Raw genomic sequence first — 18,715 nt, forward strand, 5'->3', positions numbered from 1 at the left:
CTAAGAATTTTTTAAATCTAGTTTGCAAACTAGTAAAAATGGTAAAAATGTTATTTAAAAAAATTGCTTAAAAATTAAGGTGCATCTTATAGTCCATAGCATCTCATAGATTGTAAAATACAATAATTTCTATCAGTTGTTTCTCTTCATTAATTTATGCCTTGATTGATACCACATTGCTGAATGTTCTCCTTTAATATAGGATCTATGAAAGAAGATGGATGATTGAGTGACTGAATACCACTCTTCATTGTGATTTCTGTTGCAGCTGTTAATGTTTCCTCTGAGAAGTAGTGCCATAGATGGCATGAACTTCTCAGTAGTAGGAAAGTTTAGTGACCATAACCTTACAAGAAGTGAAATTTAACAAATAGATACAAGTTTGTCCACGTTTAATGACCAGAAGGCTTTGAGACAGAAAAATTGAGAAATGCATTAGTGATTATATTTATGAACATACCATATTGCTCTCTATGACAGTTCCAAGTTATTCTTTTTATTGTTATCTTATTGTTGGTTCTCCGACATTTGTAGCCACAAGTTGTTAAAGTCATGAATCATTAATAACGTCTGCTGCAGTGTAAGAACAGTGGAATAGCAAATGTAACGAAAACTCACAATGAAAGTGGTTATTACACTTTTGATATAAATAATTATTGGTTAGTAATTAACTGTTGAATTTAACAGATGAGAAAGATTCACCAGAGTCAATGACTGTTCTGGAAGAACTGGAGAACATTGATAGTGAAACTGATAATTTAGATATAACTTTTGTGAAGATGGCAGATCCACGATATGCTCGGAAGTGGGGTGTTACCAAATTGCCAGCAATTGTGTACTTCCGTAAACGGTTTCCCAGCATTTACAGAGGTAAATGTAAGGTTTTTTTGTGTTATTAGATTACTGATGTAATAACATTACTAACATTTTTGTAGGCATGTGCAGGTCAATGTATTGTGAATAATAGAGAACCAGTACAAGATGATCTTGCAATAGCTCTGAAAGAGATCTGAAGCTGTGTATAAGTCTGCACTAACACATCAAAATGGCATGAACTGCACTGTATGTGCAATTCCTGTTGCACAAAATGTTTGCTCATTGTTATATTTATTCATATTACAAAGTCTAGGCTATCAACATGGATCTGAATCTTCAGTGCAATAATTAGCACATTGATACTTAGTGAAACATAAAAATCAAATCAAATCGAATTTTTATTATCACATAACAGGCATTGTGCAGTCAAAAATTGTGACATAGGGGACTTGCCATTATAAGACTAATGTACAGACTAATAAACTAATCTAAGGTGACAATACATATGTATTAGTTTACATGGTTATAATAGTGGGAAACATTCCACGTAGAAAAATATATCTAAAAACAAAGACGATGTAACTAACCAAACAAAAAGTGTTGGTGTGTTGATAGACACACAAATAAACACAAACAAACACACAAAATTCAAGCTTTCACAACCCACTGTTGCTTCATCAGGAAAGAGGGAAGGAGAGGGAAAGACGAAAGGATGTGGGTTTTAAGGGAGAGGGTAAGGAGTCATTCCAATCCCGGGAGTGGAAAGACTTACCTGAGGGGGAATAAAGGACAGGTATACACTCGCACACACACACATATCCATCCGCACATATACAGACACAAGCAGACATTTTTAAAGGCAAAGAATTTAACAGTTTGAGAGTTTGTAAAGGCAAAAAGTTTGGGCAGAGATGTCAGTCGAGGCGGAAGCATAGAGGCAAAGATGTTGTTGAATGACAGGTGAGGTATGAGTGGCGGAAACTTGAAATTAGCGAAGGTTGAGGCCTGGTGGGTAACAGGAAGAGAGGATGTACTGAAGGGCAAGTTCTCATCTCCGGAGTTCTGATAGGTTGATGTTAGCGGGAAGTATCCAGATAACCCGGACGGTGTAACACTGTGCCAAGATGTGCTGGCCATGCACCAAGGCATGTTTAGCCACAGGGTGATCCTCATTACCAACAAACACTGTCCGCCTGTGTCCATTCATGCGAATGGACAGTTTGTTGCTGGTCAGTCCCACATAGGTAGCGTCACAGCGTAGGCAGATCAGTTGGTAAATCACGTGGGTGCTTTCAAACATGGCTCTGCCTTTGATCGTGTACACCTTCCGAGTTACAGGACTGGAGTAGGTGGTGGTGGGAGGGTGCATGGGACAGGTTTTACACCGGGGGCGGTTACAAGGGTAGGAGCTAGAGGGTAGGGAAGGTGGTTTGGGGATTTCATAGGGGTGAACCAAGAGGTTACAAAGGTTAGGTGGATGGCGGAAAAACACTCTTGGCGGAGTGGGGAGGATTTCATGAAGGATGGATCTCATTTCAGGGCAGGATTTGAGGAAGTCGTATCCCTGCTGGAGAGCCACATTCAGTCTGATCCAGTCCCGGAAAGTGGGGCACTTTTGGGGTTCTTCTGTGCGAGGTTCTGGGTTTGAGGGGATGAGGAAGTGGCTCTGGTTATTTGCTTCTGTACCAGGTTGGGAGGGTAGTTGCGGGATGCGAAAGCTGTTTTCAAGTTGTTGGTGTAATGGTTCAGGGATTCCGGACTGGAGCAGATTCGTTTGCCACGAAGACCTAGGCTGTAGGGAAGGGACCATTTGTCATGGAATGGGTGGCAGCTGTCATAATGGAGGTACTGTTGCTTGTCAGTAGGTTTGATGTGGACGGATGTGTGAAGCTGGCCATTGGACAGATGGAGGTCAATGTCAAGGAAAGTGGCATGGGATTTGGAGTAGGACCAGGTGAATCTGATGGAACCAAAAGAGTTGAGGTGGGAGAGGAAATTCTGGAGTTCTTCTTCACTGTGAGTCCAGCTCGTGAAAATGTCATCAATAAATCTGTACCGGACTTTGGGTTGGCAAGCCTGGGTAACCAAGAAGGCTTCCTCTAAGCGACCCATAAATAGGTTGGCGTACGAGGGGGCCATCCTGGTACCCATGGCTGTTCCCTTTAATTGTTGGTATGTCTGGCCTTCGAAAGTGAAGAAGTTGTGAGTCATGGTGAAGCTGGCTAAGGTAATGAGGAAAGAGGTTTTAGGTAGGGTGACAGGTGATCGGCGTGCAATGAGAGGAGGTTGAGGTTTGCTGGAAAGGTTGTGGAGGGTGAGTGAGTTGCCTTTCCGGAGGTGGGAAACCAGGAGATTGGATAGTTTTTTGAGGTGGAGGGTGGCATGCTGTTCTAATTTGCAGTTGGCCTGTAGGAAGATGCTCTGAACAGCTGGTGTAGATGTGGGAGAGGAAAGATTGAGGACTTTTATTAAGGATAGGAGTTGACGGGTGTGTTGATTGGCTGAGTTGATGTGTAGGTGAAGGATTAGGTGGGTGAGGGCTATGGATTGTTCAGTTTGGAACTGATATAGGGACTGATGGAAAGAAGGGTTACAGCCAGAGATGGGAACTTTAAGTGTGAGGCCTTTGGGGGTAATGCCAAATGTCAGACAAGCCTGAGTAAATAAAATATGGGAGCATAATCTGGCTAGGGCGAAGGCATGTTTACGGAGGAAATATAAATAAAATTTAATGGGGTCGTTGTGGGTATGTTGTGAGGGTGACATGGTATTAGAAGGTGGAAAGTGTAACATGAGGCTGAAATGAAAATGAAAATAAAAATATATGGAGAGAGATAAAGGTGAACTAGAAAGCAACTGGAGATCTGATGTGAAAAAAGTCAAAACAAGTGTTGGTTAAAGCTGAGCAATGTTGATCCTGTGGTGAATTTGGGTTGGTAAACAACGATGTGCACAAAGTTTAGGCGGTTGTGTTGTCGCCAAAACACGTTAAAGGGTGGAGAAATTGGGAAAATTTCGAAAAAACTGCGTGTAAATGTATTAAAATGCGTGGTTTTGTGGTGGCAGATTATGAACATGCGGCTAACAATTGTCTGATGAAGAAATAATGAGGTAAAAACCTGTGGGAATCGGCTAAAAATGATTAGTGATGTGCGAAAAACGGAAATGGAAATAAAGTGAAAGTTGTTAGAACTAGCCGAAATGGTTTTTTAATAGGTGAAAGGAACTGTTTGTGAACTGGGAACGGTGGATTTTATAGTAGCGGTAGTGTTGAAAGCGGAAAATTTTTTTTTTGGTTATGGTTTGGAAGTGGGTTACGTATTATTGAGTATATATAGGCAGGCTAAAATTGTATGGTAGATTACGGTAAAAAGGAGAAGGTGAATACAAAGTGAAACTACTTGCAAAACCAGAAAGAGAAAATAAGATGACAGAAAAGATTTCGAAATGCAACAGTGACAATATCAAACGTAATTGTTGGGTTCAAATTGATGATATGAATATAATAGAGGGAAACATTCCACGTAGGAAAAATATATGTACAAACAAAGATGATGTACTTTACCAAATGAAAGCGTTGGTATGTTGATAGACACACAAATAAACACAAACACACACACAAAATTCAAGCTTTTGTAACCCACGATTCCTTCATCAGGAAAGAGGGAAGGAGAGGGAAAGAAAGGATGTGGGTTTTAAGGGAGAGGGTAAGGAGTCATTCCAATGCCGAGAGCGGAAAGACTTACCTTAGGGGGAAAAAAGGACAGGTATATACTCGCGCGTACACGCACACACACACACACACACACATCCATCCCCACATATACAGACACAAGCAGACATTTGTAAAGGCAACGAGTTTAAGAGTTTGAGAGTTTGTAAAGGCAAAGAGTTTGGGCAGAGATGTCAGTCGAAGCGGAAGTACAGAGGCAAAGATGTTGTTGAATGACAGGTGAGGTATGAGCGGCGGAAACTTGAAATTTCTTTACTTTCGAAGGCCAGACATACCAACAATTAAAGGGAACAGCCATGGGTACCAGGATGGCCCCCTAGTACGCCAACCTATTTATGGGTCGCTTAGAGGAAGCCTTCTTGGTTACCCAGGCTTGCCAACCCAAGGTCCGGTACAGATTTATTGATGACATCTTCACGAGCTGGACTCACAGTGAAGAAGAACTCCAGAATTTCCTCTCCAACCTCAACTCTTTTGGTTCCATCAGATTCACCTGGTCCTACTCCAAATCCCATGCCACTTTCCTTGACATTGACCTCCATCTATCCAATGGCCAGCTTCACACATCCGTCCACTTCAAACCCACCAACAAGCAACAGTACCTCCATTATGACAGCTGCCACCCATTCCATATCAAACGGTCCCTTCCCTACAGCCTAGGTCTCCATGGCAAACGAATCTGCTCCAGTCCGGAATCCGTGAACCATTACACCAACAACCTGAAAACAGCTTTCGCATCCCGCAACTACCTTCCTGACCTGGTACAGAAGCAAATAACCAGAGCCACTTCCTCATCCCCTCAAACCCAGAACCTCGCACAGAAGAACCCCAAAAGTGCCCCACTCGTGACAGGATACTTTCCGGGACTGGATCAGACTGAATGTGGATCTCCAGCAGGGATACGACTTCCTCAAATCCTGCCCTGAAATGAGATCCATGCTTCATGAAATCCTCCCCACTCCGCCAAGAGTGTCTCTTTGCCGTCCATCTAACCTTCGTAACCTCTTGGTTTACCCCTATGAAATCCCCAAACCACCTTCCCTACCCTCTGGCTCCTACCCTTGTAACCGCCCCCGGTGTAATACCTGTCCCATGCACCCTCCCACCACCACCTACTCCAGTCCTGTAACCCAGAAGGTGTACATGATCAAAGGCAGAGCCACGTGTGAAAGCACCCACGTGATTTACCAACTGACCTGCCTACACTGTGAAGCTACCTATGTGGGACTGACCAGCAACAGACTGTCCATTCGCATGAATGGACACAGGCAGACAGTGTTTGTTGGTAATGAGGATCACCCTGTGGCTAAACATGCCTTGGTGCACGGTCAGCACATCTTGGCACAGTGTTACACCGTCCGGGTTATCTGGATACTTCCCGCTAACACCAACCTATCAGAACTCCGGAGATGAGAACTTGCCCTTCAGTACATCCTCTCTTCCTGTTACCCACCAGGCCTGAACCTCCGCTAATTTCAAGTTTCCGGCACTTATACCTCACCTGTCATTCAACAACATCTTTGCCTCTGTACTTCCACTTCGACTGACATCTCTGCCCAAACTCTTTGCCTTTACAAATTCTCAAACTTTACAAATGTCTGGTTGTGTCTGTATATGTGCGGATGGATGTGTGTGTGTGTGTGTGTGTGTGTGTGTGTGTGTGTTGGCGAGTGTATACCTGTCCTTTTTTCCCCCTAAGGTAAGTCTTTCCGCTCCCAGGATTGGAATGACTCCTTACCCTCTCCTTTAAAACCCACATCCATTCGTCTTTCCCTCTCCTTCCCTCTTTCCTGATGAAGCAACCGTGGATTGCGAAAGCTTGAATTTTGTGTGGGTGTTTGTGTTTATTTGTGTGTCTATCAACATACCAACACTTTTGTTTGGTAAGTTACATCATCTTTGTTTTTAGATATACTTTACATGGTTTTCAGTTTTGAAAAAATCTATGGTTATAATATATATGGTGTTGCTTTTTTGGAGAGATGCTATATTCCATGTTCATCATTCAAGAAGTCTGCTACACTAAGGTAGCATTTACTTTTAAAATACTTTTCCATGTCTCCTGTAGTATTTTTTAGATCTGGATCACTTTTCCCCATATAGATTTTTTTTACAAATTTCCTGCCCTTGTAATGTGGAGATTGTTTCATCAAGTTTGAGCCTGTGGGTAAGTAGCATGTAACTTGCCTTATATCTAGTCTCATACAGGTGCAAGAAGCAGTTGTCCTCAAAAAGTTGTGGGTTTCTCTTTGAGAAAATAAGGACCTCATATATATACATGCTAGAGATGGACATTAGATCTAATTTTTTAAATAGAGGTTTGCAGTGTTGATTCTCTTCAGCTCCCAACATGGCTCAGATGTTCTTTTTTTTGTAGTCTAAAGGCTCTAAAGAAATTAGTTTTCTCAGACCCCAGAAAATTATGCTGTACTTAATGACTGAAATAAAATATGCATAAAGTACAGTTTTTTACTGCTAAATAAGTGATACTAGATAAGACATTCTTGACATACACAAGACTGTTCAGTTTACTAAGAATGCTGTCTACATGCTCACTCCACAACATGTTTTTATTTATTAACACACTAAGAAATTTGACACAGCTTATAGAGTCCAATTTTTTGTCCATATAAGTAATTTCACTTATACATTGTGCTGATTGTTTAATGGTGAAATGATCAGTTTCTATTCTTGAAAGTTTAATTTCATATTATTATTCTTGATCCACGCACCCACTTCCCCAAGTGTGTGCTCAATACTGCGGGTTAAGTCTTCATTGGGTTTACTGCAGACTATACCTGTTGAAACATGTGCATAAAGGATGGTATCTGACTCAACCTAGCATGGCATATCATTGATGTAATACAAAAATAGTAGTGGCCCTAATATTGAGGCTTGTGAGACATCTAACTGTATGTTTTCCAGACAGGAATGAATTCCTTGCCACTGTTATTAACAAGCACTCTTTGTTTTCTGTTTGCCAATCTTTAAGTTCTATACAACAACTTTCAAAAGTAATTGCTTCATTTAGATGGCTAAAATTCTGTCTGATTTCATAGGTTACTGAGGAATGAACAAATATGCTAGAGCCTCCATACTTGTTAGTTCTACAAAAGCTGGTGGCCAGTTTGTAGCTGGGAAATTTGTTGAGAAGACTGGTATTTTCTGTTTTAAACTGATGTTCATTTATACATATTACATTTACAGACTGTTTCATACTTTGTAACAGAATTTGCATGTTATGAAGCTGGCTGATCATTCCTTCAGACAGATTTACAATATTAAAATTCATAATGAGGTTACTACTGCATACATTATCAGGTGAAGCATCTTTAATAATTTGTTTACATGATAAAGGAATTGCCACCTGTGTGTTGAGTAATTCTTCTGTGTTGTTAAAGTTGGGCCAAATCCAATTGGAATTGACCCCTTTCACTTGTTTCCCTATGTGTAGGCACTTAAGGCAGTGGCTTGTTTGCTTTTGCAGCTGTTTTCATGCATTATTTTGTCAACAGTCTTGTTAGTATCAGACACAAGTCTCTTCTTACCAAATAGATGCAAGTGTTGACCATGCATTGCGAAACTAGCTTTTTCGTAATTGTAGACATCGAGAAGGTTTATGTTTTTAAACTTTGAACAGAAGTGTTTTACTGTTTCACTCATTCATTGAATTTCACTATTTACACAAGATCAGTCTACTAAATCAGATCTCATAGGTAGATTCACACTATAACTTTTGTAGTTGACAGTAACTGCAGTAATGACCAATTTTTATAGAAATGCACTAGCCTCATTGCAGTAAACATTGTTTGATCCCGTTACAAGAACAACACAGTCACTTTTAGTAGAAATGGTACATTCTTGTTTGACACTGCTAATCATGTATTTGAACTTTGCTCCAGGCTTAACAAAAGCTGAGAAACTCACATTTTCTTTTGCAGAGTCAGATACAAAGTCTGAAACATTGCATGCATGGCTATCTCTGAATATTTTGACTTTTATTCCATGATGCATTTGTTTTTGTGTTGCTGCAGAACTATTCTTGACAGATTTCATGTCAGTTTTTGATGGTCCACTTTTTCATGTGATTTTAATCACAGCACAGCATTAACTGACTAATATTCATGCCTGGTGAGCAACTTTTGCTATTAGATCGCTGAATATTATTTGAACCTCTGATTTTCTGTGCCTTTTTAATATATGAATAATTGAAAATGAATTCTCAGAGTCACTTCAAATGCAAAAGTACAGACATGCATTTGCTAAAAATCAGGGACACTTAATATGATAATGAAAACTACTGTCTTTGAGATAAATGAAATAAGAGGTGTGTTCAAAAAGTACGGTGACTTTACATTTCTATTAAAAAAAAATTATTTATTCATCAATATTCATGTTGTCCTCTTCAAAGTAATCCCCCTCAGATACAACACACTTGTGCCAATGCTTCTTCCAAATCTCAAAGCTTTTCTCATCTCTTTTTGGTACAACCTTGAGTACTTCCGGCGAATCAGTTTTATTTCCTCAGTTGTTGAAAATCTTCATTCTTTCATAGGTCTCTTCAGTTTTGGGAACAGGAAAAGTTGCAGGGGGCAAATCCGATGAATATGGTGGCTGAGGCATGATTGTCATGTTGTTTTTGGCCAAAAAATCTCTCACAAGCAACGATGAATGAGCGTGTGCATTGTCGTTTTACTAAAGCTGTAAATTGTTTTTCCCCAATTCTGGACTTTTTTACACATTGCTTCTCTTATTGACCATATGACCCTGACATAAATATTCATGATGCACTATGCCATGGTAATTGAAAAACAATGAGCGAAACTAAAACTTTGACATTTGATCGAACTTGGCATGCTTTTTCCGGTCTTGGCTCTTCGGGATGCTTCCATTGGGGTGACTGGGCTTTGATTTTGATGTCATAACGGCAAACCCATGTTTTGTCACCAGTTATGACCCTTTTCAGCTAATCAGGATCATCATTAATGTCATTCAAGAGCTCCTGAGCGATGCTCATGTGATGATTCTTCTGATCAAAATTGAGAAGATTTGGAACAAATTTCGCTGTCACACTTCTCATTCTCAAAACATCCGAAAAAATTGCATGACATGAGCCGACTGACATGCAACATCCTCAGAAACTTCTCTTATGGTAATTCGATGATTATCCAAAACTACTTTTTTCACAGCTTCGATGTTATCATCTGTTGTTGATGTGCTGGGTCATCCAGGGTGAGGTTCATTATTGGGAAGAGCTTGTACCACTTGTAAACTTTTTTTTTTTTTTTTTTTTTTTTAAGAGCAGACTCGCCATATGCCACTGTCAACTTTTCAAGTGTTTTAGAGCACTTGATTCCATTTTTCAAACAAAATTTGGTGCAAACTCTTTGCTCCATTTTTTATAATAATTGAAAATCGCCAAGCACACTAAAACACATCTAACCTTTCTATTTGTCAAAAACAAGGAATGCTGTACACTTGAAATTGTGGACATATGTTTGGGACATGTGTACCAACATAACAAAAAAAGAAAAAGATCGGTAATTGAATGTCCATTGCCCACGCAATTTGAAGTCACCTTACTTTTTGAACAGCACTTGTACACTACAAATGAGAGGTTGAATAGAAGGAAATAAATGGTTTGATGTGTGTTAATTATAATAAACACTATTTGCCTTATGGGCAAATTGTAAAATAGTTCATAAAGTGATTGAGACTTTGGAGCAGTCTAATTAGGGAATATGGAAAAAGATAGCAAGTGATCGCTACTTTTCAAGGAACTGGGACCAATAAAGAGTAAAGAGAAGGCAATACTGGGGAGTCATGTAATTAGTCTGTCCACATAAAATGGAAGAAGGTGTGAATCTTTATAACACAACTTATTGTTTCATCAATATTTAAAGTTTAGAGATGAAGTTAGTACTCATATCTGACAAGGGAATGAGAAAGAGCTGCACAGTAGCTTGAGGAACCAACACAAAAAAAAAATTTGGAAGGCTACGATTTCAATTGTAACTATGCAATTTATTACTTGGGACATCCTTGTACTGAAAGATGTCGTTTTGTAAGTAGCTTGATTAAACAGATCACAGAGATACCGAGGAGAAAAGAAATTTGCGTAATTAGGCCTACTTTGCTGAGATGGGCAAATGGAAACAAACAAAAGTGTAGTGGTTAATGCATTGGAATCTAATAAATAACTGCTTTACTATCTATTCAAATACAAGAAGTTCTGTTTTACCCGTAAAAAAGATACTAACTACAGATGTTCACTAATACTGGCATGAGAAATAGATGAATGGACAGAAAGCTAAGATTGTCCTATTCCCAACTTCAACTCTGATTTTTCTTTTGTTACCATTTCTTCATAACACCTTCCTTTCTGCTTTTGTTGCTGCATAATATGGGATATAAATTGCAAAATGAGTAAAATCTTGATTCCATTTACTGTGATATTTTTTTCATTTATTGCATATCAGTAATACATAGGAACATAGAATGTTTGTCTATTTTTTTCATATATATATGAGCTTATATTTAATCTCATTTTTTAAAATTTCTCCTAGGTGATCTTTCAACTGGTGATGAGGTCCTTGAATGGCTTCGAAAGAATCGTTTCCGCCAACCAGAATTGAACCTTTTCATGTATGCTGTTATTGCTATTACTGTCACTTTTTTTATCTACACTGCCTGGCTAGTATCATGCTTCAAGCCCCACGTGAAGCAGGCGTGAAAGCACATGATACTAGAATTTTTTTCTAAGACCAAGATGCTGTAAATCAGCACAGTTCATGTGGTGACCATCCACAGTACAGAAACTGATGCAGTGACTGTGCTGTAATTATAATTTGTAGTTTTACTTACTATTAAATCCCAGTGCATCACTGTGATGTCTTTTTATAATCTTGTTTGAAGCTGAAGAACAGCCACTGAAAATGCAGAGAAAGAAGTCAGTGACATTACATTTGTATTTTATGTTTTATTCTGTAGTAATATCATATCATCATGATAAGTAAGTCTTCAGACACATATATGGAATCAGTTATGAATGAAATACAGGTATCGATCCATTGTGTTTCAGTTAATGATAAATGAATAATTGATTCTTTCACAAAGTTTCACTTCGTTGCACAACTTCCAAGCAAGCTGGTTTTATACATTTTTGTCCTGTAGTCACGGGCAAATAATTATTTACCAAAGCAATTATTATTATTTATTTTACACTGTCAATTCATATCATCTTTGAGTGTATATAATGTAAATATTTAAGTACAGTTAGAACTGTGTAGTGAAACATTTATTTGACTATTCACTTTGTATTTATTTTGTTGCCTCTGCAGAAATATTAATGAAAACTAAATTTTATTCAGTTTCATCAGACTAAATGGCAATGCAGTCTGTAGGGCAAATATAAGTTAAGAGGTAAATGATAATATTAGTGATGAATTCTTCTCGGGTTATCAGTCGACTGGTGGCATCGTCTTGTCGGAACATTTCAATGAGTTTCGTACCAATCATTAGTGTTTACAGTGCTCACACTTGTATTTAATGGGTGACTGTAATTGTACAACAGCTACAAAGTTTCCAATTGTTAGAAACTGTGTGCACATAGTTGGTTCACTTCTAACAACAAGAAAAAATATTTCAAAAAGAGATGCACTTATTTTTGTCACTGAATAATTATGTGTGCTGATGAATGTCCTGAACACTCTTAAAATAATAGAAATAGGTTTCCCCTATGCAAACAGGAATGAAGGAACTACTGTGTCGATTCTTCTGAAATTTTTTTCAAGTGTAAAAATTGTTTCTGTTGCTAAACCATTTGTTCTGAAGGATCCTAAGTTAGCTGTGTGGCCCTAAGAGAAAATTTAATTCAGTTATCATATCAAGACACATTTTAACAAATGCATTTAGGGTCTATTAGTGTGAAGAAAAGGGACCAATAATAAAATAAAGATTGAAATGCATTTTTAAGTAGAAAATGAATAAAGCATTCTGTTGGACTGCAGTGTCAAGGAATCTTTTTAATTAATATGTAACATACAAGATTTTTATTTAAAAACATGTCAAAGTAATGTTCTTGTGATTTTGAATGAGCCGAATGGTGATGTGAGCATGGACACAGAATAGTGAAACCATTTTGTCTCTGGGGATATAGACATTCATAAAACCAGAAACTGATGTAAGATGTTAAATTTTAGCAACACTGCTCATATTATCAAGTTATTTTAATGGATTTTGTGAACATCCCCAACATCATCTCAGACTGTGCTGTCTGCAAAGAGCTGTAGAATGGACAATATTGATTCACTTCATCCCATTCTCACGCAAGGTAATTATTATAGAAAATTTGGCATTAATTTTCACTTTCTCAGAAGGATAATTAATCAAACACATGCAGCATCTTTTCCTATCAAATTTCTGCATCTAGTCACTGTTTTACTCAGTGCCTTAACAGGTGTACTTCAGAAAGTTGATGATCCAAGTACATCCAGTATGAAAAGCAGCATGTCATGGGATGGGGCACAATTCAACTGTTCTATAGTGATACCAATTATGGGTAACAGCAGCTGTCCAGGGGCATGACTTTGAATTAGTATTTTATGTTCTGTTATAAAGGAAGTGGCTAGAGATGAAACCATTTAATGCAGGTATGTGTGACATACATTACAAAATGTGCAGGTGTTCATTCACCAATATGTAGCAACTTTTTTTAATTTTTTGTGCAGATGTTTCTATTAGACTCCTGTACATTTCACCAGTAACAGTGATTAGCACTGGCAGAGGAGAGTTATTTAACAGAAACACACTAACTTTTAATAATGACTCCAGTCAAAATTTTGATGTGTCCTGTAAGGTATGTTGGAATGAAGACCTGGGAAATTGTCATACAGATACCATCATTCTAAGGACGTGTATAACATGCTATTTTTCTGAAGAAATAGAGTGACTTATTACAGCATCAAATCAAGAGCTTACCGTAATGGTCCCCATTTGTCCTTGAAGGCTGTATATGTTAGTTAATAATTTGTTATAAAGATGGTAATCTCAACTATAGTAACTCTATTGAAAATCAAATAGTGCCACCATTAGCTATTTTCAAGGCCTTTATTATTGCTATCAGTTTCAGTTGTTACTAATCATCATCAAAGCACAAGAGATTTTTCAACTAGAGCATCTTTTTGGATATATACATGACTTTCCATCCCTACGTACACAATAAAGGTTTCCAGAGCACTAACTACTCAAAACATAGAAAGTATTTCTGAAATAATATAGACTGGTGAACCACCTTCCATTTTGTTCTGTTTCTCACGGAGAAGTGTGCCTTTTAAAAGGACAGTTGTCTTTTAATATCACACCTTACATGAGTTCACCACTGCCCTCTTTCTCTTCCTTACAATCTCCACACTCTCATGCCATTTCTTGCTCTCTCATTTCCATTCACCTACACTTGTTACTGATAACAGTTTTGTTTTGTTATTGAAAGAAAATAAACTACAAATGAGAATATCTAGAAGTAGATTTATTTTCTCTCTTTCTAATAAAGCACTATTATTCCAAATGAGGATGGTCAAAACCAGCTAATTTTAGATGGTCATGTTATGAAGAGTGTTGTTGGCAAGCATTTTATATCGGCAGTTTTTATTGGCACACTGGATGTCTATAAAACTCAATGTTAAGACAAAACAAATTCACAATGTAAATCTAACAGTAGCCCATTTTATTGTATAAAATTTAATTAATGAATGTGACATATTTATAACTTATAGTCACATCTTGAGTAAAATGTGTGAGTACATAAACATGATATTTAAGAGTTATTTAAAACTGATATAACATTGAGGGTCACTTTTTGAAATTGAGATATTATATGCAAGTGACAACAATTTGGCTTGTAATTTGCATAACAATTCATTTCATGAATGAATATGGGAAAAGTATTATGCAGTAACTACTTTAAAGCTTTACATTTGAGTCAAAATAACATGACTCTGGCTGTACAATAGTGTGTTCTGTTGAAGAGGCAACATTAATTGTAACAACATGACTTGTGCATTTAGAGCATGGCAGAGTAATTTTCTATAAAAGTCATTCACTGTATTTATTCACAAATGTTGGATGACCACTCATGCAGACTTGTATAGCTGCATGTGATTGGCTTCTTTTTTTCTTATTCTTTAAGTGAGATAATGAATGATATGAATAACTTGTTGTGGGTGTTTCCAGGTGTTGAATGTTACTGACATGTAATGATTATGTCTGTGACTTCAGCTGTGGCTGTAACTTCACTGTGCATTCCACTTGTAGAAAATATTGTCAGAAATTCATCTGAAATGAGAAATAAATTGAATAAAAAATAGGTAACCAATGTGTAATTTATTTGTTGTTTTAAAAATTGTTCATCCACATTCTTGACAAAAGAATACATGAGTACAAAAAAATGAACTATGTCATTTATGATTACGGACTTGTATACCACGTATTTTTCGTTACACTAGAAATGATGAAAGAAAATAATAAAGAACTTTTCAATAAAAATATACATATTCACCAAATATAATATACTAAGTGTTATATTTAGACTAATCTTTGGAGTCATAAGGCTGTGCCCTTGCTTAGTTAAACTGTGCACTACAGTTGTCTTGAGATGTACATTTCATATCTAATTAACAAGCAGTAAACTTCATTTTAACAGGCTCTGGGGAAAATCTGTGAATAATCTGAATGAGCATGTCATAATTACAGAAATCCAAAGGGATCAGTTGTGGATTCACTGATTAGTATGAATGAATGACTGACAAAACAATGAGAAGTTTTAAGAAACTGTAATTTTTGCTGAGAATGAAAAGTCTTGATTTTGGAACACATAATATGACCCACACTTGTGATTAATAGCACTGAGCTGAGCTGCAATTTAATTTTAGAATGAATGGTTTGCTGCAAATCCAAAGAAGTTATTTGCAACAGGTGTGCGTTTTCCATATCACCTAAACCACTGGAGCGATTTCAACCAAACGTGGTATATGTATCCTTTACTGTCAGGCAACAATCACTGTGAAGATATGATGTCATAAGGAATGAGGTGTATGAAAAACTGCCATATCATGCATAACATTTACATGTATTATTTCTATGCTATTAACTGTATTCACAATAAATTTTGCAAGCAGTATCCACATATGCCACTGAATGTACTTACATAGACAAATCATTGTACGACAAATAGTTCAAGAGATGTTGTTGTTGTGGTCTTCAGTCCTGAGACTGGTTTGATGCAGCTTTCCATGCTACTCTATCCTGTTCAAGCTCCTTCATCTCCCAGTACCTACTGCAACCTACACCCTCCTGAATCTGTTTAGTGTATTCATCTCTTGGTCTCCCTCTATGATTTTTTCCCCTCCACGCTGCCCTCCAATACTAAATTGGTGATCCCTTGATGCCTCAGAACATGTCCTACCAACCGATCTCTTCTTCTAATTAAGTTGAGCCACAAACTTCTCTTCTCCCCAATCCTATTCAATACCTCCTCATTAGTTATGTGATCTACGCATCTAATCTTCAGCATTCTTCTGTAGCACCTCATTTCGAAAGCTTTTATTCTCTTCTTATCCAAGCTAGTTATTGTCCATGTTTCAATTCCATACATGGCTACACTCCATACAAATACTTTCAGAAACGACTTACTGACACTTAAACCAATACTTGATGTTAACAAATTTCTCTTCTTCAGAAACGCTTACCTTGCCATTGCCAGTCTACATTTTATATCCTCTCTACTTCGACCATCATCAGTTATTTTGCTCCCCAAATAGCAAAACTCTTTTACTACTTTAAGTGTCTCATTCCCTAATCTAATTCCCTCAGCATCACCCAACTTAATTTGACTACATTCCATGATCCTCTTTTGCTTTTGTTGATGTTCATCTTATACCCTCCTTTCATGACACTGTCCATTCCGTTCAACTGCTCTTCCAAGTCCTTTGCTGTCTCTGACAGAATTACAATGTCATCGGCAAACCTCAAAGTTTTTATTTCTTCTCCATGGATTTTAATACTTACTCCGAATTTTTATTTTGTTTCCTTCACTGCTTGCTCAATATACAGACTGAATAACATCGGGGATAGGCTACAACCCTGTCTCACTCCCTTAACAACCACTGCTTCCCTTTCGTGCCCCTCGACTCTTATAACTGCCATCTGGTTTCTGCACAAATTGTAAATAGCCTTTCGCTCCCTGTACTTTACCCCTGCCACCTTCAGAATTTGAAAGAGAGTATTCCAATCAACATTGTCAAAAGGTTTCTCTAAGTCTACAAATGCTAGAGACGTAGGTTTGCCTTTCCTTAATCTAGCTTCTAAGATAAGTCGTAGGGTCAGTAGTGCCTCATGTGTTCCAACATTTCTACGGAATCCAAACTGATCTACCCCAAGGTCAGCTTCTACCAGTTTTTCCATTCGTCTGTAGAGAATACGCGTTAGTATTTTGCATCTGTGACTTATTAAACTGATTGTTCGGTAATTTTCACATCTGTCAGCACCTGCTTTCTTTGGGATCGGAATTATTGTATTCTTCTTTAAGTCTGAGGGTATTTCGCCTCTCTCATACATCTTGCTCACCAGATGGTAGAGTTTTGTCAGGACTGGCTCTCCCAAGGCCGTCAGTAGTTCTAATCCTGGGGCCTTGTTTCGACTCAGGTCTTTCAGTGCTCTGTCAAACTCTTCACGCAGTATCATATCTCCCATTTCATCTTCATCTACATCCTCTTCCATTTCCATAATATTGTTCTCAAGTACATTGCTCTTCTATAGGCCCTCTATATACTCCCTCCACCTTTCTGCTTTCCTTTCCTTGCTTTGAACTGGGTTTCCATCTGAGCTCTTGATATTCATACAAGTGGTTCTCCTTTCTCCAAAGGTCTCTTTAATTTTCCTGTAGGCAGTATCTATCTTACCCCTAGTGAGATAACCCTCTGCATCCTTACATTTGTCCTCTAGCCATCCCTGCTTAGCCATTTTGCACATCCTGTCAATGTTATTTGTATTCCTTTTTGCCTGCTTCATTTACTGCATTTTTATATTTTCTCCTTTCATCAATTAAATTCAGTATTTTTTCTGTTACCCAAGGATTTCTACTAGCCCTCGTCTTTTTACCTACTAAGTTCTCTGCTGCTTTCACTACTTCATCTCTCAAATCTACCCATTCTTCTTCTACTGTATTTATTTCCCCCCATTCCTGTCAATTGTTCCCTTATGCTCTCCCTGAAACTCTGTACAACCTCTGGTTCTTTCAGTTTATCCAGGTCCCATCTCCTTAAATTCTCACCTTTTTGCAGTTTCTTCAGTTTTAATCTACAGTTCATAACCAATAGATTGTGATCAGAGTCCACATCTGCCCCTGGAAATGTCTTACAATTTAAAACCTGGTTCCTAAATCTCTGTCTTACCATTATGTAATCTATCTGAAACCTGTCAGTATCTCCAGGCTTCTTCCATGTAAATGTCTTACAATTTAAAACCTGGTTCCTAAATCTCTGTCTTACCATTATGTAATCTATCTGAAACCTGTCAGTATCTCCAGGCTTCTTCCATGTATATGACCTTCTTTTATGATTCTTGAACCAAGTGTTAGCTATGATTAAGTTGTGCTCTGTGCAAAATTCTATCAGGCGGCTTCCTCTTTCATTTCTTAGCCCCAATCCATATTCACCTACTACGTTCCCTTCTCTCCCTTTTCCTACTAGGTCACCCATGACTATTAAATTTTCGTCTCCCTTCACTATCTGAATAATTTCTTTTATTTCATCATACATTTCTTCAATTACTTCGTAATCTGCAGAGCTAGTTGGCATATAAACTTATACTACTGTAGTAGGCGTGGGCTTCGTGTCTATCTTGGCCACACCAATGCGTTCACTATGCTGTTTGTAGTAGCTTACCCACACTCCTATTTTTTTATTCATTATTAAACCGACTCCTGCATTACCCCTATTTGATTTTGTATTTATAACCCTGTATTCACCTGACCAGAAGTCTTGTTCCTGCTGCCACCGAACTTCACTAATTCCCACTATATCTAACTTTAACCTATCCATTTACCTTTTTAAATTTTCTAACCTACCTGCCCGATTAAGGGATCTGACATTCCACACTCCGATCCGTAGA

General features: G+C 37.9%; 1 protein-coding gene across 3 annotated transcripts in view; it reads left to right on the forward strand.

Moving 5' to 3' along the window:
• LOC126482333 (uncharacterized) overlaps window positions 1-14,917 on the forward strand; it is a 488,737-nt gene extending 473,820 nt beyond the window's left edge. For all 3 annotated transcript variants that reach the window (XM_050106394.1, XM_050106396.1, XM_050106395.1), the window contains 2 exons: window positions 688-870; window positions 11,116-14,917. In XM_050106394.1, the coding sequence (XP_049962351.1) occupies window positions 688-870; window positions 11,116-11,282 (350 nt within the window). In that variant the 3' untranslated portion in view covers window positions 11,283-14,917. The remainder of the gene's footprint in view (window positions 1-687; window positions 871-11,115) is intronic.
• The last annotated feature ends 3,798 nt before the right edge of the window (window positions 14,918-18,715 follow it).

The sequence above is a fragment of the Schistocerca serialis genome, chromosome 5 (genome assembly GCF_023864345.2).
Source record: "Schistocerca serialis cubense isolate TAMUIC-IGC-003099 chromosome 5, iqSchSeri2.2, whole genome shotgun sequence".
Taxonomy (NCBI): domain Eukaryota; kingdom Metazoa; phylum Arthropoda; class Insecta; order Orthoptera; family Acrididae; genus Schistocerca; species Schistocerca serialis.